The sequence below is a fragment of the Phyllobates terribilis genome, unplaced genomic scaffold, assembly GCF_046119375.1.
Source record: "Phyllobates terribilis strain yellow unplaced genomic scaffold, ASM4611937v1 Scaffold_1__5_contigs__length_1240528914, whole genome shotgun sequence".
NCBI classification, from domain to species: Eukaryota; Metazoa; Chordata; class Amphibia; order Anura; family Dendrobatidae; genus Phyllobates; species Phyllobates terribilis.
Genome location: NW_027362761.1, coordinates 388529893 through 388553034, shown reverse-complemented (window position 1 = coordinate 388553034; position 23142 = coordinate 388529893). Strand labels below are relative to the sequence as shown.

The 23142-nt window shown below is 45.9% G+C and overlaps 1 protein-coding gene across 1 annotated transcript in view; it reads left to right on the top strand.

The window, feature by feature from the left end:
• The window catches only part of SLC27A6 (solute carrier family 27 member 6), a 106379-nt gene that overhangs the window by 2834 nt on the left and 80403 nt on the right, over positions 1-23142 (top strand). The window contains exons 3-4 of the mRNA XM_073676552.1: positions 17495-17704; positions 19146-19304. Of these exons, the coding sequence (XP_073532653.1) occupies positions 17495-17704; positions 19146-19304 (369 nt within the window). The remainder of the gene's footprint in view (positions 1-17494; positions 17705-19145; positions 19305-23142) is intronic.

Genomic DNA, 23142 nt, shown 5'->3' with positions numbered 1-23142 from the left:
GGACTCATACACTTTCAATGACATAATAAAGCCTGCTTTTCTCACTGCACAGGAAAAGCAAATAATTATTGATGATATAACCTATATTTTTCAGTTGCTTAAAGGGGTTTTCCCATCAGAAGCACTTATTACTTATCCAAAGGATGGGGTCTCCAACTACTCAGATCCCATCCATTTAGCAGAACAATGGTCTTTGATTCATTAGTCAAATATAAAACCTTGGTAGGGGGAAGTTTGAATAGGACTGAGGTCAATCATTTACTCTGCCATTTCAATCAAAGATCATGGCATTGAGGAGATAGTAGTCAGACCCCTATCAATCTACCATTTATAACCTATCCTGTAAATAGGTCATAAATGCTTCTGACCAGAAAACCCCTTTAACTTCATGAGCTCTGCCATCACTCATTCCCTTTACAGTGCCAGAGCCTTTGCCACTGGTGGAAACTCTGGTCTTCCTTAGTCTAAAGTCCTTTCCAGTTCTGGACTTTATTTTTACGTAATTCCAATGGATACTGACACAGAATATACTGAAAGAAAATTCACTATAAGTATTTGTCTTAAAGAACAATATGGGCAACCTGTGCAGTGGCACAGGAGCTCAGTAGGTAAAAGGGCCCACTGCTACTCTAATGGTGCCCATACCCCTTAAATAGCTGTAAGTCGACTCCTCTTACTCATGAACACTTGACATTGCATTAATTTGCTTTCAATCCAAAGTACCCAATCCTTGCATCATTTTTAGAGGAGAATCAGGGGTCCCCATGCACAATAGATGGGGACCTTAAGAACATTTTACTACTATCAAATATCTATACTTGCCAACTCTCTCGGACTACAAGAAGAGTCAGCAGATCGCCTAGGCCTTGTCAAAATTGCAGTAACATCTCAGAAACCAGCAATTCCAAATGGCTTAAGGGAAACATGGAGGCAAACAATAGGGTTGGAGAGGCAAGGGAATGAGCGTGTAGGGGGCATGGTGTCAAAAAAGGGGTGTGGAGGGGGCCAAGTACTGGGTGCAAATCCTCCCCCCAGATACTGCCTTAAAAATTGCAGAATATGTTATTTTATTGTATGTAAGGAACTTGACTAATGAATCACACCTTTCTAATATTAGTGTATAGAATGGTATAAGGCAGGGGCAGGGAACCGGCTGTGGGCCCTTTAATTACTCCTTGCAGTGCGAGTACGCACATACAGCACTTGATATTGAACACTGCCGCGCATGTAATAAAGGATTATGTCCTCACGCTGGCCAGTGCCAGCATGAGGGCGTAATTTGTGGGCAGAGTCAGCGTGCTCTAGACTCCCATCCCACCAACAAAGAACACAGCAACAGTCCCAGTCCCTACAGCAAGAGTCCCAGTCCCTCTTGTCATGTGTATGCCTCAGCCCCTACTGTCATGTGTATTCCCAAAGCCCCTTCAGTAACGTATATATGCCCCAAGCCCTCCTGTGATGCATATTCCCCCAGCCCCTCCAGTACCATATATATGCCCACAGCCCCTTGTTTGACATATATGCCCCTAGCCCCTGCTGTGATGTATATGCCTCCAGACCCTCCTGTGATGTATATGCCCCTAGCCTTTCCTGTGATGTATATGCCTCCAGATCCTCCTGTGATGTATATGCCCCTAGCCTTTCCTGTGATGTATATGCCTCCAGATCCTCCTATGATGTATATGCCCCTAGCCTTTCCTGTGATGTATATGCCTCCAGATCCTCCTATGATGTATATGCCCCTAGCCTTTCCTGTGATGTATATGCCTCCAGATCCTCCTATGATGTATATGCCCCTAGCCTTTCCTGTGATGTATATGCCTCCAGACCCTCCTGTGATGTATATGCCCCTAGCCTTTCCTGTGATGTATATGCCTCCAGATCCTCCTGTGATGTATATGTGGCACCCCAGGGGTCTGGTTTTCCACAGTAATGTAATGTTATGTCTGAGAGCAGGTGGGAGGTCCTTTGGTCAGGGATCCTGTGCATGCCACACCTCCTGCCCAGTCTTGGGAGGGGAAGAACTTCCCCTGTATAAACCCTGGGCTGAGGCAGGGTTAGTCAGTCAAGGAGAGTAGAGACAAGAAACAGTCACAGGAAGAAACAGCAGAAGCTCAGTGGGAGCAATACTACTACAAGTCAGAGGCTGGCAGCTGCAGAGCTCGCCCTGACTGAGAAGCTTTCTTACCGGACCCGGCGTCCGAGGCTGTGGGGGACTAACTCTTACCCAGCAGCAGAAGCCGACCGGCAGGGGATCTCAGGTCCTCAGGCCCAGAAACCCGAAGGCCCCGAGTCACCGGCCATACGGGTGAGCACCACACGTTACACTCAGGGACGTGGGCTACTTATATCCGCTTCTAGCAAGGTAGCCAGAAGAGTACAGTCAGTTTGGGAGGCCTACAACTCCGCCTGGCCAGGGGAGATCCCATCTGCTCAAGGACTGACCAGGCCCCGTTCACTAGCAAGTACTCCGGGAGGGTCTATCGTTGTTACCAGTAAAGACCCTGAATTACACCGCACCGTCTCTGAGTGGTTCCTGCTACCCCCATCATCCACATCTGCTGCCCTGAGGCCATACCCCTCCCGTTGGGGGTTATACCATCTACGCTGCACCATCCATCCACCGGCCTCAGCGGACTGTCCTGCAGCGGCAGCTCCATAGCTGCATTCAACGGGTGGCGTAGTCGTCCTGCATCTACCGCTGTTACATCGCCGCTCAGTTTGACTCCCTGGGCACGGACCGGGTCACCGCCACGAGACTACAACCCTCAAGAGATCCGGCTCCGGGTAAGCTCCCGCGTGCGCAACGCAGCGCGACACAGGCCCAGGGGCGCGTCAAATTTGGCGTAGTCGGCAGGATTTCGTGCCCGCAACCACCGGGTACTGCGTGCCTGAAAAAGAGACTTTTCAAACTTACCTGTGGTGAAGATTCCCGCCATCCGGCGCCATCTTCAGCCTTCTTCCCGCCATCGGTGAAGTTTCCCGCCATCCGGCGCCATCTTCTGCCTTCTTCCCGCCATCCGTGGAGTTTTCCCGCCATTGGACGCCATCTTGAGGACGCCGCGCGGGAAGAAGAGGGGCGTGGACTCCGAAAGCGCGCGAGAACTGAAGCCCCGCCTCACGTCCGGACGTTGCGTAAGGTCCTGGAAGGAGCCCAGCAGACGCCGACGTCACAGGAGCGCGACGGAAGGTCCTCAACCCTGACGATCCACTGCGGAGCCGCGGCCTACGGAACAGGATCATCGCAAGGTAGGCCACGGTCCACTAGGGGGGAGGAAGATGTCGGATACGGAGGAGAGCTTCACTGCCTCAACCCCCGCCAGCGCTACCGCTGCTGCAGTTATGCCCTTCACCATGCCCTATATCCCGGGAGCAGCTTGGCTACCCCAGTACTCAGGGGAGTCACATACCCTGCATGACTTTAGAGAAAAGCTGGATAGCCTCTTCCAGGTGTACCCCCTCACAGAAGAGCAAAAAGTGAGCATCCTGGTGGCCCAACTAACCGGGGCAGCCAAAAGGGAAGTAAAATCCTGGCCACCTGGGAGGAAGACTGTCGCAGGGATACTAACCCGGCTGAAGGACACCTTTGATACCCGCACCTCAGCCGAGATTAAGCTTAGATTCTACGGGTGCAAGCAGCGAGCGCATGAGAGTATAAGGGACTATGCACTAAACCTACAAGAGGCCCTGAGGGCCATTAAGCAGACCGACCCTGATGGAGTGGGAAACGAGGACAGGCTGTTGACCGAACAGTTTATAGAGGGACTGTATTGTAATACCCACCGAACCCAGTTGCGGGCAATGGCCTTACAGGATCCCCATCTGGGCTTTGCACAGTTCAAGGACAGAGCCATCCGGGTGCTCCGAGAACCGGCACCGGGTGGCGTTGTGACCCACAAGCGCCCTGCTATCACTTACCACCAGGAGGCGGCGCCCTTGTCGGCAGGGCCTGTGGGAGCTGATGCGCAGGCTTTGGACAATGACCCGGCTCCAGACCTACACCATCAGGTCCAAGAGCTAGCTAAGAGCGTTGCTGCGCTAACCCGAACTGTGCAGTCTTTACAGGCTTCCACCCCAGGGAAGATCCAGCTGGCATCCGGACCGGAGGACATCCCGTGGCGTCGACCAAGGAGGACCCCACCGGCCAGAGGAAGACCCAGTGACCGATACAGCGAGGACGGACGACCCATCTGCCGCCGCTGCAATCAACCTGGACATATGGCAAGGTACTGTTCTTTAAACGGGCACAACCTGGGGTAGAGGGCCAACCCCCAGGAAAAAGATCACCAGGCCCATCGAACTGGCGCGACAGATATGTGGGAGGACGTCCAGTCTTGCCTGTGGTACTGGATGGCATTCCCATGAGTGCCCTACTGGACACCGGGTCACAGGTCACCACCATCCCGTATGTGCTCTTTAAGCAGTACTGGAATGACTCGGATATTACCCGCTACCCTGACGACGACTTGAGTATCATCGCCAGCAATGGCCAGCCCGTGCCACAGATCGGATTTAAAGAGGTGACCATCAAAATCGGTAGAGTCGAACTGGCAGCACAGGGACTGATCATTGTAGATATTGACAAACATGAGAGTCACCCAAAAATAACTCTAGGAACTAATGTAATTGAAAATTGTCTTGCAGAGGTGATCTTCCTTTTACAGCAGGTTGCCAAGAACGCCAGCTCCGGCGAGCAGCGGGTGCTCCAGAAAGAGATCCGGGCACTGATGCGACGGCAACAGGTGGAACTCTCCGGCGGTGAGATTGGTAGCGTAAGAATGTGTGACCCTTTTCCTATTGCCATGCCCCCAAAAAGTGAAATGATGATTTGGTGCCGGGCAGCTATTAGTCTGAGAGGTAGAGATTACCAGGCAATGGTAGAACCAGTTTACTCAGACAGTAGGCCCACCATTTTGACAGCACGGGGGGTGGTCAATGTACGCCATGGGAGGGTGCCCGTTCGCATAATCAATATCGGGGAGAGGGAAGTGTACCTGCCCCGGTATGCCACGCTAGCCAAATTATATACCATTAACCAAAATGCTATACAATCTGTGGAACCCTTGCCTCCATCTCACCCGGAGGAAGGTAACGGCTCTAAGAAAACAAAGGAGGACTGGTGTCAGCAACTACATTTGGGTACTGACTCCACTCCCTCACATCAGAAACAGGGAGTCTATCGGGTGGTTCAAGAGTACGAGAGAGTGTTTAGTAAACACCCGTTAGACTTCGGGCGAGTCAAGGGGGTAGAACACCACATCCCCACGGGAGACCATCCTCCCATAAAAGAGAGGTATCGACCCGTACCCCCTGCACACTACCAACACGCCAAGGGGATGCTTAGAGACATGAAGGAGGCTGGGGTGATCAGGGATAGCTGTAGCCCCTGGGCAGCTCCACTAGTCTTAGTCCGAAAGAAAGACAACACCATGAGGATGTGTGTAGATTACCGGAAAATCAATCGTATCACACACAAGGATGCGTACCCCTTACCAAGGATAGAGGACTCATTGGCTGCTTTAAGATCTGCTAACTTCTTCTCTACCTTGGACCTCACTAGCGGGTACTGGCAGGTTCCTGTAGCAGAGGCGGACCGGGAGAAGACCGCATTCACCACCCCGATGGGACTTAGCGAGTTCACCTGCATGCCGTTCGGACTCTGCAACGCACCGGGAACCTTCCAACGACTAATGGAGTGTTGTCTGGGCCACAGAAACTTCGAGACGGTCCTGTTGTACCTGGACGATGTCATCGTATATTCCAAGACGTATGAGGACCACCTGAAACACCTGGCGGAAGTGTTCGAAGCTCTGGCAAGTTACGGCCTAAAGGTGAAACCCTCCAAGTGTCACCTCCTGAAACCAAAGGTGCAGTACCTGGGACACGTGGTGAGCGCTGACGGAGTGGCTCCCGACCCTGATAAGATCACCGCAATTAAGGAATGGCCAAGCCCCTCCAGCGTAAAAGAAGTGCGGCAGTTCCTCGGGTTGGTAGGCTACTACCGAAGGTTTATTCCCGGTTTCACCAAAAAGGCAGCACCTATGCAGGACCTCCTGATAGGCCAGTCCCGGAAGGCCAGGAACCAGAAGCCGCCCTTCAAATGGGAGGAGCTGGAAGAAGAGTCCTTCCGCCAGCTGAAGATGGCCCTCACGGGGGACGAAATCCTGGCGTACCCGGATTATAGCCAGCCCTTTATCCTCTACACCGACGCCAGTAACATCGGGCTAGGAGCCGTACTGTCCCAGATCCAGCAGGGGAAGGAACGAGTAATCGCCTACGCCAGCCGAAAACTGCGACCCACCGAAAGGAACCCCGAGAATTACAGCTCATTTAAGTTAGAGTTCCTGGCCGTAGTATGGGCAGTCACCGAGCGCTTTAAGCATTACCTCGCTTCTTCCCGGTTCACCGTGTACACGGATAACAACCCGTTGACACACCTGGACACGGCAAGACTCGGTGCCCTGGAGCAGAGGTGGATGGCCCGTCTGTCCAACTACGAGTTCACAATCAAATACCGGGCAGGACGCTCCAATACCAACGCGGACGCCCTGTCCAGGATGCCCAACCTGCCGGACGGAGGAGAAGATCCGGAGGGACTGGAAGAAGTTGAACTCCCTGCGTTCCACCGTCATGGGACTATCCAGTATTCCCACCGGGTAAGGAGTAAGCAGGCTGCTACGTTGAACCCCTTACCCCACTACAACTGGGCGGAAACGCAAGACAGCGACCCTGCCGTCCGACTGGTGAAGGAGATGCTGACTCGGCCGGAGGCTCGCCTTGAACCAGACGCTCCGGAGGAAGCCAAACAACTATGGGCAGAGAAGAGTCGACTGTTCCTTTACAGAGGGAAGTTGTGCCGCAGAATGGTTAACTCCCGGACGCATGAATTACTCTGGCAAGTAGTGGTGCCACGAAGAGACGCAGCCATGGTGATGGAGGCATACCACGACGGAGCTGGACACTTCGGGTGGAAGAAGCTGGAGTTCCTGCTGTGCGAGCGGTTCCACTGGGTAGGCATGAGGGGAACCATCGAGAAGTGGTGCAGAGACTGTGGCCCGTGCAACCTGAGAAGGAAGGACCGTGCCAGCCAGAAGACTCCCCTGCAGTCCATCGTCACCCGGCAACCGTTGGAACTGGTAGCCTTGGATCATGTAAAACTGACCCCAAGCAGAAGTGGCTACGTCTACGCGTTAACCATCGTGGATCATTACTCCCGGTTTCTGGTTGTCGTCCCCGTCAAGGACTTAACGGCTCAAACAGCAGCTAGAGCCTTCCAGCAGCACTTTTGCCGTCCACACGGGTACCCGGACCAAGTGCTGACGGACCAGGGACCTGCCTTTGAAGCGGAGGTCTTCCAGGAATTCTGCAATCTGTATGGCTGCCGGAAGATAAGGACGACACCCTACCATCCGCAAACTAATGGACTTTGTGAGAAAATGAACCAGGTGGTAATGGATCTTCTAAAAACGTTGCCCCTGGAAGAACGCAGTCTGTGGCCTGAGAAGTTGCCCGATCTGGTGGACCTATACAACCACATCCCGGTAGGTTCCACCAACTGTACCCCGGCTTACCTAATGAGGGCAAGACCTGGTAAGTTACCTGTTGACCTGGAAATGGGAGTCCTGACACCCGAGGACACTTCACCAGAAACAGACTGGGACACAGAGAGGCAGCAGCAGTACCGGAGAGTACAGGAGAGCGTGGAGCGAAGTCTCTGTCAGGCTAGGGAAAGACAAGAGAAAACTTAGAACCAGTATGCTCCCGCTGTTCCCCTGGTACCCGGAGAGCAGGTCTTGAAGAGGAAGAGACGGCTCCACAAGTTGGATGACCAGTGGGAGAAGGACCCGTACACCGTACTGCCCTCAAGCCACGAGAACCCGAAGGTTTGTACCATCAGTAAAGACGGAGGGGAAACCACAGCCATTGTATCCCGGGACCACCTGAAGAAGTGTCCCGAACAACTGAGGAACCCTGAAGAGGAACAAGAAGACCATCGACCCGTAGAGGAAAGGGAAGATATGGTTAGTACTGTGCTCGGGGACTTCCCTCGGTCTTGGACTCAAGTCAATGGTGCAGTTGTGGTACCCGTACTCACCTTCCTCCAACCAGCATCCCAAGCACCTACGGAGCAACAGGTAGAGCTGGAAGAACAGCCGGTCCAGGAGGCAGAAGACTCCACACAAGCAGAACAGGAGGATCAACCCTCTGCTTATAGTGAGCCTGCCGTACCCCTAGTGAGACAAAGAGCCGGTAGACAGCTGCCCAGTTTACCCTTGACAGCTCCTACACCCTGTAGTTCAGGGCTAGACAGTCAGCTCCGTAGGTCCACTAGGGCCACTAGAGGCCAGTTACCCGCACGCTGGAGGATTTGAAGTGTATAAATTGGTTTATTTATGTTTATCTGTGTATTGTTGCTTGTGTATAATTTTGTGTTTCCAGTTATTTTTAGGAATCCTTGGTGGATTTACCGGGAATCCTTGTACATAGTTGGAGCGTAACCCAGGATGGACTAGAGACTGTTAAGGACTCGGGGTAGGACAGACCCCTACCTGGTTACGTCTCCCTGTTTTGGTGAAATGGACACCTTGCTTTCTTCAAAGACTGCACCCGGTTACGGACACGCCGTGACCAGCTTTATGTGTTTCCTTATTGTAATGTTATTGTTTATACTTTGTTATGTTACAAAAATATGTTTAGTCCCGGAGTACTAAATTTCACTAGGGGGGAATGTGGCACCCCAGGGGTCTGGTTTTCCACAGTAATGTAATGTTATGTCTGAGAGCAGGTGGGAGGTCCTTTGGTCAGGGATCCTGTGCATGCCACACCTCCTGCCCAGTCTTGGGAGGGGAAGAACTTCCCCTGTATAAACCCTGGGCTGAGGCAGGGTTAGTCAGTCAAGGAGAGTAGAGACAAGAAACAGTCACAGGAAGAAACAGCAGAAGCTCAGTGGGAGCAATACTACTACAAGTCAGAGGCTGGCAGCTGCAGAGCTCGCCCTGACTGAGAAGCTTTCTTACCGGACCCGGCGTCCGAGGCTGTGGGGGACTAACTCTTACCCAGCAGCAGAAGCCGACCGGCAGGGGATCTCAGGTCCTCAGGCCCAGAAACCCGAAGGCCCCGAGTCACCGGCCATACGGGTGAGCACCACACGGTACACTCAGGGACGTGGGCTACTTATATCCGCTTCTAGCAAGGTAGCCAGAAGAGTACAGTCAGTTTGGGAGGCCTACAACTCCGCCTGGCCAGGGGAGATCCCATCTGCTCAAGGACTGACCAGGCCCCGTTCACTAGCAAGTACTCCGGGAGGGTCTATCGTTGTTACCAGTAAAGACCCTGAATTACACCGCACCGTCTCTGAGTGGTTCCTGCTACCCCCATCATCCACATCTGCTGCCCTGAGGCCATACCCCTCCCGTTGGGGGTTATACCATCTACGCTGCACCATCCATCCACCGGCCTCAGCGGACTGTCCTGCAGCGGCAGCTCCATAGCTGCATTCAACGGGTGGCGTAGTCGTCCTGCATCTACCGCTGTTACATCGCCGCTCAGTTTGACTCCCTGGGCACGGACCGGGTCACCGCCACGAGACTACAACCCTCAAGAGATCCGGCTCCGGGTAAGCTCCCGCGTGCGCAACGCAGCGCGACACAGGCCCAGGGGCGCGTCATATATGCCCCTAGCCTTTCCTGTGATGTATATGCCTCCAGACCCTCCTGTGATGTATATGCCCCTAGCCTTTCCTGTGATGTATATGCCTCCAGACCCTCCTGTGATGTATATGCCCCTAGCCTTTCCTGTGATGTATATGCCTCCAGACCCTCCTGTGATGTATATGCCCCTAGCCTTTCCTGTGATGTATATGCCTCCAGACCCTCCTGTGATGTATATGCCCCTAGCCTTTCCTGTGATGTATATGCCTCCAGACCCTCCTGTGATGTATATGCCTCCAGACCCTCCTGTGATGTATATGCCTCCAGACCCTCCTGTGATGTATATGCCCCTAGCCTTTCCTGTGATGTATATGCCTCCAGACCCTCCTGTGATGTATATGCTCCAGCAGGTTCTTTTCAAAATTCATTGCTAAGACCAAAGAGTCGACTGCACTCCAGACTGACACAAATCTGGAAAATCAGTTGCGAGTAGCAACATCATCAATACCACCTAACATCACAGCCGCACCAAAGAGAATCAGCTCCAGTAGGGATGAGTTAATTACGTGTTTATATAGCAGGATAAATATCAAGTTGATCATTTTCTACAGCCCCTGAAGGATGGTATAAATATCCAAATGACCTCTGGCAGAAAAAAGGTTCCCCATCCCTGGTACAAGGGCACAAACTGTGATAAGCTATTGGAGAACAAGGAACCCATGTACCCTGCTAATACAGGGGCCCTCTTTGAAAGAAGAAGTGTTTAACACATTCCTCAATTCTAATCCACTTCACTACTAACAGTTTTAGGCCTCGTTTACACGTCCGTTTTTTGCATACGAGTGCTATCCGTGATTTTGATGGATAGCACTCTTACCTACGATAGCCTATGGTGCCATTCACAAGTCCAATTTTTTCCTCAGGCCCAGTCAATGTGAGTCAATGGGTTCTTATGGAAATCAGACTGCAATTGTGTTTTTTTAAAATGTATCCATGTATGAGAAAATTGGATCACACTTGTAACACACTCAGATCAGAGTCTGATCAGAATAATCGATCCGATTTTCTTGTATGTGAAAAAAATTGGACGTCTGAATGAGGCCTTATATCTGTGTAAACTGGGTCTTTTAGGCCGGGTTCAGACGGATATATTTTCCAGTCTGTATACGGACTGCAATGCTCTCCCAACAAGGACATACAGTACAGCCTCATAGACACATACTGTACGTTGGGTTGGGAGACCTGTGGTCAGTCCGGGCTTTGCGGTCTGTGTACGGATCGGTACACTATTGGGCAACAAGCAAAACTGCCCTAAATCACGATCTAAGTATAACACGTGCAGCTATTGGTTCAGTGAAGCCAGAGGCGTTATTAGGTGAAGAACCTACAATGAGTTTTTGGTGACTTTTTGACGCTGCGTATTTTTGCTGCCCCAGAAACGCAGAGTCTTACAATTCCAGCATAGTGGATGGGATTTGTAGAGATTTCATGCCCACTGTGCTTTCTTTTTACTCAGCATAAACTGCGGTGCGTGTTTGAAATTCACAACATGTCAGTTTCTCTTGCAAGTACGCTATGTGTTATGTGCGAAGTTTCTCCATAGAATTGCATTAGATGCGGAAAATCCACAGGTACAAAAACAAGTGTGCATTTTAGTCCGTTTACGCTGCAGAAACACACTAAAAACTCATGTAATCCACACATGACTGTATCAATCAAGTTTTTCAAAGCCAAATACCAGGAAGTATCAAAAACAAAGCTGCTTTATTTAAAAAATGATATGCTAAAAAGAGACAGAAACTGAAGCATTAAAAACGCAATAAAAACACGTTAAAAAAATTACTAAAAAACGCAATGAAAAAAAACGCAAGTAACCTAATTTACCTAATAGGTGCAGAAATACTACAGAAAATCTGCACTATCAAAGACTCACCAAATACTGATCTTGTGAATGTCGCCTTAAACTACGGTTGATACTTCACAGGTTATTCTATGAAAAAATTTCCACAGTAGCAGTTTCAATTATATAGTACTGATAAAATATTGGTCAGGAATAAACTTTACTTTTGCTGTTAAAAATTATATTACTGTTAGGGTATTTTTATGCATTTTTTTACTGCATGAAAAATGCAAGCTGTGGCTAAAAAACTTCAGCAGAAATTATCCTAGTTTTTGGTGAATTTTTGCTGCAATTTTTTGTGCATTTTTGATGCATTTTTTTTTTATGCTGAGACATTTTGATTTCAATAGGGAAAAATTGCAGTAAAAACGCTGAAAGAATTGACATGCTGCGTTATTTCAAAAGTGCACCACAGGTTGAAAAACGCAAGGAAAAATATACACTATGTGAATGAGGTTTTAGAAATCGGATTCATTTTGCTGTTATTGTAAAATGCAGCAGTTTTTTTTCCACACGTAAAAATCTACTGAAAAAAATGCATCAAAAACCCTAAGTGTGAACACAGTCTTGAACTTACCGTAATACTTTTGCACGGAAGTACTTTTTGGATTTATTTCACTTGTAATAGCTTGCTCTGTGATGAAGTGGTTAATTCACAGTAATTCAGGGCCTCGGTTAGGGGTAGCCATTCCTGTTCTCTCTGCCATGTGTTCGTCTCATTCATTTTATAATAGAATATGAGCCAAAGGTGCAAAGTGCAAAGACAAATCCTCTGCAAGATGTAAAGATGTAGTCATCTAGTCTGATAATGTATGATGGGATAAAGCTTATAGGTGACATCAATATCCAAAATCATGCTAAAGCCGCATTCACACCTTCAGTATTTGGTCAGTATTTCACATCAGTATTTGTAAGTTAAAACCAGGAGTGGGTGATAAATACAGAAGTGGTGACGTGTTTCTATTATACTTTTCCTCTGATTGTTCCACTCCTGGTTTTGGCTTACAAATGCTGAGGTAAAATACTGACCAAATACTGAACGTGTGAACGTGGCCTTATCATGAAAACGTGATACTTCAGATTTCACTTTGTATGTCTATAAGCCTTTCCTTGTTGTTTATGTGGTATGAAGTTTTGTTGCCTGGCTAATACAGTTTAAAGCCCCTCACAAAGAAGGCAAATACCTGATGATTTTTAGAAATGACAATTATCAAATCTGACCTTTGCGGTAAATGACTACAAAGGCCAAACCATAAAAGAAACAGAAGGTGTAAATGTCCCCTTGGATTCTAGCCCATAGAGCCTCCTTACCCACAGCACCAGACCAGTTCACCATAACCTACATGTACTTTTTAAAACTATAGTGTCATCTATGGAAATAAAAAAAAAAGCATATGAGCGCAGTATAAACCATGATTGCAGTTTTCTCATGAATTTTTGCCCCATTGAATTATTTCCTGAAGCAAAACTACAATCATAAACTTAGAAGGGTTTTTAATTTTCTAACTTTATGAGGCTACAAATATCAAACTAAGCTTTTCATATCCAGCAATGATCCAGTGCAGGTTGTCCATCGCTGCCCCCAATCTTTGTTGATAGGCTGCAGCACTGATATCATGACTGAAATGTATGGGACTGCTGCAGTCAATCACTGGGCTCCAATGGTCTTGTGAATATTATCACAGCATCACTGCTGAGCCCAGTGATTGGCTGCAGCAGTTATGTGCGCTGCAATGGTGATGTCAGTGCTGCAGCCTGTCAATAAAAACTGGGTACATCGGCAGACAAATGTGTGTAAGAAAAGTGTAATTTGTTATTTTTAGGCTGGGTGTATACGGTAACTTTGGCCACAACACAGGTTGCACAGCAAAATATCGTTCTATGCATTGTGACCCTATGGGTAATGCCACCAGAACAAGCAAATCACAAAAAGTCGGAACCAGATGGATTTTTTGCAACTTGCTTGTTGCAGTTGTAGTACTTTGAGGGCCGCAATGTAACTACATTCACCTGTTTTATGCTACAATGTATCAGCGGCATCAGGTGACCTATGGCTGTGCAACCTATGTGAGTCGCCTTGTAGCCACAGCCTTGAAGGGGTTATCCACTACTTGGACTACCCCTTCTTGATCAAAATGTTCAGCGCCAATAAAATAAAAAAGCCTATACTCACCTCCAGTGCCGGTGCCATTCCAGTGGTTTCGGTACTCACGTTCTCAGGGTTCTCGTGCTGGTTGTTGTGACACATGTTCCCGGCGCCCAATCGCTGGCGTCACTTTCTATGCCTACGGACAAATCGAACATCAAGAAGAAGTGAGAGAGTAGCTGGAGTTCTGACTTCTCCTTGATGTTCGACTTGTCCGAAGATGGGGCCAGTGACGCCAGCAATGATTGGGCGCTGGGCACCTGTGTCACAACAACCGCACGAGAGCCCTGTGAACGCAAGTGCTGACACCGCTGGAATGGCGCCAGCACGGGAGGTGAGTATAGGCTTTTTTATTTTATCAGGGCCAAGTGTGGGATATGAGAATAGTGGACAACTTCATTAACTTCTTCAAGCCTCATTAGTTAAAAAAGTCACTGTGTGTAGGGATAGCATGGGCCTTTAAGGTTCTTAGTCCAAGTAATAACTAGTACAACTACTGCTGCACGTTAAGTCAAATTCACACTTTTTATTCTGAAGAAAATGGACTGATTTTCATTAGTGTGCTGGATCTAATTTTCATCCATGTTTATTTCTACCATCTGTGCGTCATGCGTTTTTGTCGTATTGGAAAAAAACAACTAATGAAGTTTTCCAAAGCTTCTCCTAGCAAGCAGCGAGAAATGGACAAAACATGGATGCAACACAGATGGCATCTGTATTCATTCTATTTGTTTTTTTTTATGGGGACCAATTCACATGAATGGGAGCGAAAGTGGTCTGCAAATTGGACCACACACAGACATTTGAAATGGCCAATAGACTAAAATGGATAGATGTTCTATATGCAAAGAAAACGAAGGACAGAATGTAAAACTTAGATGTAAAAACCTGCAGAAAATACTGCTCCGCTATGTGATATCACTTAGAGCTCTGGATCTAATAGCTGAAGCTATACCTCACAGGCTTCCCATTCCGTCTGATATCATGCCTCCTGCACATAATTTATAAGAAATGGTCCGTCCCTGCCAGGGCGCCAGGGACAGTACCAGCAGGTGACAAGCTGCAGTGGTGCGGCCATACATGTGAGAGTTGGAGGCACCATCTGTTTGTCATGGCAGGCTAAATACAGCCTGAGGTGTTGGGACGGCTTGTAGAGCAAGAGATGACCTGCAGAGTGAAAGACATAGTTGGAGAGGGAGATTCCTATCCATAAAAGAGAAAGAAGGGGTCCAGAGGGGTCCAGAGAGGGATTCAGCGGAGGAAGATTGCGTAAGGCCACGGCCCCACTATCAGTATTTGGTCAGTATTTTTTCTCAGGAGTGGGAGCCAAAACCAATTGAGGAACAATCAGAGAAAAGGTATAATAGAAACAAGTACCAATTCGCCATTTATCACCCACTCCTGGTTTTGGCTCCCACTCCTGAGAAAAAATACTGACCAAATACTGATAGTCGGGCCGCAGCCTAAGGAGCAGAAAGAAATCAAAATGCCACAAATATTCACTGGCAGGTGGAGGTAACAAGACTACCACCGGGGTTACCTGTCACCAGGTCGAGTGGAGTGTGCCGCCTAGTCTTGTGCATTGACCCTTGGAGACAGAGCAGCCAGGGTTGCCAACTTGTCTTTTTTTTTGTCTGAACAATTTAACAAAAAATTATGGGCAGAAAATATTTTTTACGGACACATTGTTAATCGCAATAAATCATTATGATTATAAATGATACATGTCTACAGCCCATAATTCGGATAAGAAGACATTAGATGCATTTGCAGTAAACTGTAAAATGATGATAATTACAGTCAAAGTAATTTGCACACGTTTCTTCAGACTTCTTCTGGACGGTTGGCAACCCTAAAAGCAACAGGTGAAAGATGCCAAGAGACAACTGACATGTCCCTGTGATGATCTCTGTTACAGAGACTGTGGTTGTAATGACTTTCTTTTTATCTCGTCACTATAAGGCCTATATGGATTTAATGCTCATGTGTTGTGGCCTTATACTGAGAGACTGAAAACTGGAAGCATACTTCCTTGTAAATATGATTTTATTGGAATCACCATGCTTTTTTTTCTGTTTGCTTCAAGTCTTTTCACTGCAGGTTTAATTGTTGCAAATTTTACACTGCCTTGATGGCTGTGCCATTGCTATAACCTGCATTCTGTGCGGAGGCTGAAGCGAGAGGCTCTTGAGCTACAAAAGCTACTGATGAGCGAATGCGACTTGTGCGGAGGGGGCTCCATTGTGAAAAGTGCTCCCTCCAGTAGTACTGTAGATAGGACTGTGTGGTGAGAGGCCCAGTATACAGACCTCTGTTTTTATGAGTTTTGGATTCTCATGTGTGACATAGTGTGATGCAGACTCTGCTTCAGACAACATCTGTGGGCATACCAAGTCCAAGACTGTGTACCCTGAAAGAAAATATATTGTTTCAAAGTGGCTTCACTAGCTTGACTAGAGATGGCCAGAAATGACCACTGTGGGCCATAAATTATAACCATTATGAATTGTGTCCCATCCAGTTTGTTTGCAGAAAAAGATACTGTCAGTGTCAGAGATGTTATGGACCACCTAGTGAGAATGATTCTCTAAGCCACAAGTTAGGGGGAACAGCGAGGAATGGAGGTGACGGCAAACCACTATACTCACCTCTGGAATGCAGGCACTGTCCCAGCAATGCCAAAACTGGCTATCCTGGGGCTCGTGTGACATTATGTCACGTGAGCCCTGCAGCTAAACATTGGCCGCTTCACTCTCCCCTTCTTTGGACAGTTACGTCCAAATGACGAGAATGTGAAGTAGTGATTGACTGCAGGGCTTTGATATGTCAAATGAGCCCCGGGAAACCCTGTGCCAACACCACTGGAACGGCGCTTGCATCGGAGGTGAGTATAGCAGATGGGGTTGTCGAAGTAGTGGACAACCCCTTGAAATAAAAGGAAAGGTTTTACCTCTACCTCCACAGACAGTACCATAGACATAAAAACATTTTCTGCTTGTTCTACTAAACAATGTCCATTTTTGTAAAATTGGCAAGGCCAGAACAAAACTAACAAAGTTGCAAAGTTTTTAACAAACCACTTAACAATTGTACTTTTTGTTTAAAGAATTGTATTCTTTGTAGTCATGAATCATTCCCTAATGCCTGTCCTTTTCCCTCACCATTGAGTAATGGCTGCAATTTATATGCATGGCACATAGTAAAAAGAGTGAGGGCAAGGGGCATGGGGGGGCTTCTCTCATGAATACAGCAGATGCCCGTGAGTCTGCTCTATTCCTCTTTAGGTGCTGTAAGTCATACAATAATTGTTTCAGCTAATACGGTAGTAGAGCAGACTTATATGTAGACGGTACTTGTTGCTCTTAATTAAAGCAGCATATCATGGTGACAAGTGAAAAAGCCTCATGCACAATTAAACAAGCATCAAAAACACAACAGCAAATGTGCAAGAAGCTTCATTTTTTTACCATTTTAATAAATTTTTTTATGAATTCTTATTTCTCCCAATGTTGAATCTGAGCAGAAATGTCAAATGCACACATTAGGTAAAACTGTCCAATATGATAAGTTTGGAATATGGAAAGCTGGTAACGGCAGAACATCTATGGTATGGACTATTCAACCTTTCAGGTCAAAATAAGGAAAACAATAAACATTGTGGGATCCCTATGATGAGTTGTGTGTTGGAGGACAAGGCATAAACCCTTATACCCAGTAAACCTGATGGTTTGTTCCTTGAGTATCTAATAATGAAATAATTGATCTTGCACTTATTATGGTACTGGTTTATTTTACAAGATATGCTTGAATCTTTGGAAGAAATCTTGCCAAGTCTACAAGAAGACAACATTTCAGTTTGGGTAATGGATGCAGAAACTACACTTCCAGGTGTGAATACTATCCTAGACAGACTGGACACTGTAACAGATGAACCTGTGCCCCAAAATCTGCGATTTGTCAGCAGTATAAAAGCTGCAACACTCTTCATTTTCACTTCGGGGACTACAGGTATGAACATATCGAGGACACAAATTGCTTGTTAAGTACGTAATTTCCATTTATCAAATTCAGAAACCTTAATAAGTCGAGCAAAGTTTTTTGATACTTTGAATAGAATGAATATTACCTGTGAAACGTCTACAGTTGCTCTTACATATTCAATTAACTATATGTTAAATGTCAGCAGGTCTCTTACAATATTATGTTCTGTAAACATTGAGGCTATGTGCCCACGATGCAGAAATGAAGCAGAAAATTTCCGCTTCATTTCTGCATGTCCTTGCCCGGAAAAACGCGTGCGGAATTTGACACGCGTTTTTCACGCGTTTTTGAAGCGTTTTGCACATGCGGAATTGCCGTGCGTTTTTTAATGCATTGAGAAGGCAATTCCGCATGTGTAAACGCACAAATAATGGACATGCTGCGGATTTTTCCGCACATCAAAAACGCTGCGGAAAAATCCGCAGCATGGGCATTGAAATTGCGGATTGTCACTGGGGACCATGGGGGACGGATTACCAAGCGTTTTACAAGCGTTTACGCTGCGCTAATTCCACAGCAAAAACGCTTGAAAAACGCATCGTGGGCACGGACCCTTAGGGTGAATTCACACTTTGCAGATTTCATTGCAGAAATTTCTAAGATTGAAAATCAGTTTTTATTCATCTGAATGGGATTGTCTCAGATGTACGGGACAAATGCAGAATTTTCTGTAACAAATTGTGCAACGTATAAATTCACTCTCGGTAAATGCGCTCCACGTATACTGTGTGGATTTGCTGCCAGTGGATTTTGAAATTTGAATTATATCAATTCTTTCTCCAGATTTTTATTGCAAATGTCACCCTTTCCAACATACAGCTTTACATCCATAAAAAATCCAGGTTTAACATATACTTTTTTTTGCTGATGATTTTAGTTTAGATTTTCTATGGTAAATCCATAGCAAACCCATTTGGCCTCATTCACACTTGAGTATTTGTCACGCGTGAGAAAAACTGACTGATTTTTTATCAAACTTTGAGTGTGGTCCGAGTGTCATCAGTTTTTCTTGTTTGTGGAGGCAAAAGGTTTTTCCACCTTCTCCCATGTGACAGTCCGTGATCCGACTGTGGTCCAATTTTTTCACGGACCCATAGACTTGCATTGCCGATTTTGACCCGACACTTGGATCTTCGATTTTCCCGGACTGCCCTGCATCACCCTGATGATTGGAAGTGAGAATAAAACTTTATTTTCTCTCTGTATCTGCTTTTAAAGTGACACTGCCCAACGTAATTATCTGAAGACTGCCACTATATCTATAGATAAATAGCCTTTTTTTTGCATTGTAATACAGTATCAGTGTACATGTTTCATAACTGCATACATGTGAGATTGCTAAATAAACCCTTTCTATCTACTAAAAACTTAGCATTACATAACAGAAATGTTCTTTTACCTTTCTCAGGTCTCCCTAAGGCAGCTGTTATCAGTCAGCTACAAGCATTGCGAGGGGCAGCGGGCATATGGGCATTTGGAGGCACCCCGGATGACATCGTATACATCACTCTACCTTTGTATCATAGCGCTGCTTCTCTTATTGGGATTGGTGGATGTGTTTATCTAGGTATGCCTGTATTTTCACATTATCTGCAAAAAATCTATTTTTCTAAAAAATATATACAAGTTTGATTGTGCTGTGTCGTTGCCAATTGACAGATTTAAAGAAGATGTCAGGGATATTTGTTATACAGTATGTATAGCTTTCCTATCCTTTAAGTATAAATAGGCTTTCAAATATGTTTATAAGAAATATGGCTTCCAGCCATATGGTGCCTGCATTGCAGCAACTTTCCAATACGTACATGGATGGCCTGCTGTCTCCCTGTCTGTGAAATGTACAGTCCACACTAATATTGCACAGAAAGGCTTCACCTGATGCAATTTTTACATGTGTGATCTGGCTGCTGTAGGGAATTCTGTGCAGTATTTGGGTGCAGGCTCGGACTGGCCCATAGGAGAACAGGAGAATCCTCCGGTGGGCCCCTCTGCAGAAGTGGGCACCACTGTATATGAGCAGTAGTTGGCACAATATACTTGATCCACTATGTACAGACAAAGGCAACATAATTTATTTAAAAAACTGCCAAGTGAATTATATAGATGCATAGGTAAATTTGTTAACGAGGGTAATGAAATATTTGCATATAGCTAAACAGTGGGCCCCTAGAGTCTATGTTATTGGTGGGCCCTTGGTACCTCAGTCTCACACTGTTCGGGTGATTTATACATTTTAAGGAGAGATCGGGCAGAATAGATGCATTGGAGAAGCAATGTATATACTGTGTGAAGCAGCGCTTAGCTCAGTTGGTTCGATTGGGAAGTAGGGCATTTTTTTTAAACTTCATATTGCAAAGGCCTTTTATTCTACAAAATAAAATATATATACAGTACAGACCAAAAGTTTGGACACACCTCATTTAAAGATTTTTCTGTATTTTCATGACTATGAAAATTGTACATTCACACTGAAGGCATCAAAACTATGAATTAACCACATGTGGAATTATATACTTAACAAAAAAGTGTGAAACAACTGAAAATATGTCTTATATTCTAGGTTCTTCAAAGTAGCCACCTTTTGCTTTGATGACTGCTTTGCACACTCTTGGCATTCTCTTGAGCTTCAAGAGGTAGTCACCGAAAATGGTCTTCCAACAATCTTGAAGGAGTTCCCAGAGATGCTTAGCACTTGTTGGCCCTTTTGCCTTCACTCTGCGGTCCATCTCACCCCAAACCATTTCGATTGGGTTCAGGTCTGGTGACAGTGGAGGCCAGGTCATCTGGCGTAGCACCCCATCACTCTCCTACTTGGTCAAATAGCCCTTACACAGCCTGGAGGTGTGTTTGGGGTCATTGTCCTGTTGAAAAATTATTGATGGTCCAACTAAACGCAAACCGGATGGAATAGCATGCCGCTGCAAGATGCTGTGGTAGCCATGCTGGTTCAGTATGCCTTCAATTTTGAATAAATCCCCAGCAGTGTCACCAGCAAAGCACCCCCTCACCATCACACCTCCTCCTCCATGCTTCACGGTGGGAACCAGGCATGTAGAGTCCATCCGTTCACCTTTTCTGCGTCGCACAAAGACACGGTGGTTGGAACCAAAGATCTCAAATTTGGACTCATCAGACCAAAGCACAGATTTCCACTGGTCTAATGTCCATTCCTTGTGTTCTTTAGCCCAAACAAGTCTCTTCTGCTTGTTGCCTGTCCTTAGCAGTGGTTTCCTAGCAGCTATTTTACCATGAAGGCCTGCTGCATAAAGTCTCCTCTTAACAGTTGTTGAAGAGATGTGTCTGCTGCTAGAACTCTGTGTGGCATTGACCTGGTCTCTAATCTGAGCTGCTGTTAACCTGCGATTTCTGAGGCTGGTAACTCGGATAAACTTATCCTCAGAAGCAGAGGTGATTCTTGGTCTTCCTTTCCTGGGGAGATCCTCATGTGAGCCAGTTTCTTTTTAGAGCTTGATGGTTTTTGCAACTGCACTTGGGGACACTTTCAAAGTTTGCCCAATTTTTCGGACTGACTGACCTTCATCTCTTAAAGTAATGATGGCCACTCGTTTTTCTTTACTTAGCTGCTTTTTTCTTGCCATAATACAAATTCTAACAGTCTATTCAGTAAGACTATCAGCTGTGTATCCACCTGACTTCTTCACAACACAATTGATGGTCCCAACCCCATTTATAAGGCAAGAAATCCTACTTATTAAACCTGATAGGGCACACCTGTGAAGTGAAAACCATTTCCGGTGACTACCTCTTGAAGCTCATAAAGAGAATGCCAAGAGTGTGCGAAGCAGTCATCAAAGCAAAAGGTGGCTACTTTGAAGAACCTAGAATATAAGACATATTTTCAGTTGTTTCACACTTTTTTGTTAAGTATATAATTCCACATGTGTTAATTCATAGTTTTGATGCCTTCAGTGTGAATGTACAATTTTCATAGTCATGAAAATACAGAAAAATCTTTAAATGAGAAGGTGTGTCCAAACTTTTGGTCTGTACTGTATATATATATAAATCTGGGGCATATATATATTTATATATAAATCCTCTAAGATTGCCATGCACATTAGATAAATGGCCACCGAACCCACAAATATCAGAGTAATTGGCCATCCCTACCTCAATGCCAGATGCAGAGGGGAGCGAATGAAGCATGTTTGATTTCAATATGATTGCTCCTTTATAGCTAACTGATCCTCAGCACCTAGGCTGCTGCCAAGTGACGAAACTTGTAGCTTATGGGCCCCAATGAAAAAAAAATCTCCAACAAGGCCTCCATGGTAGGATCCTTAATAATATTGTTTCTTCTTTATGGGCCAAAGGGACATTGTACAAAACATGTGAAAAATGCATCAAAACCAGAGTCCAATGTTATTCCAAAACCAAGCAAAGCCACATGTCTTTTCAGATGTTTTTTATGTGAATTTTTCAACTAGAGAAATCCACGTAAAAAACCTGTGGTATGTGCGAACATACCATTGAAAGGTTCTTGAGTTCTTGATGTCGATCTTCGAGCAGAATCCTCTACAGTACTCTTGGAATGGGTCTTTTATTCATTTCAGAAGTAAAACACATTCAAAGTTGACCACCAAATCAACTGGAGCAGAAAAAAAACACTCTATGCAAAAATACAGCCCAAAAAAAGCACCCAAAAATTGATTTTTCAGACAGAAGATATGGAAAATAGCTCAGTGTGAACATCAGAATATGTTGACAAGAAGTTTTTTTTTTTATTTATCTTTCTGGCTGAAAAAAAACGTGTTAAAAGTCATAAAAAACACACCAAAATGTGTTACAATTTTTTAATGTTTTTATTGTTGTCCATGCAGATTTTTTTCTTATTATTATTGACTCTGTAGCCAGATTTGGTTCTTTTTCAGGCAAAAAAATGCCTCTAAAATTGAAATTTTGCTTCTTTTTCACAATGAAAAAAAGTGGAAGAAATGGCACCATGTGCACTATAGATGCATTTCCCGCTGAAATAGAAAGCTTATTCGAAGAGTATTTGACGCATTTTTGATGTAGACTAGTCAGAAAACTTTGCCTGAACATACCTCAAGTCTTGAGTGGGAAAATATTTAACACACACACCAGCCTGAGGCAGTAACATACAAAATGCTAAACAGACACAAACAGACAAGTTATTTGTAGTCAAGCAAAAAAAAAAACTGCCAGTACATGAGAACCTATGAATAAAAGGGGCATTTGTACCCACTGTACCTGGTAGGCACTGGCGTAGCATAAGGACGGGGCGATTGCCTGGGGAGCCAAAGCCTATGGGGGCACAAAATTCACCCCTTACCCACACTGTTAAATGAATGATGATTGCAAGCACCACTTATTTTTAGAGCATGCCCACTTCCGGGTGCTGTCTATGCAGAGCGTAGCAGACG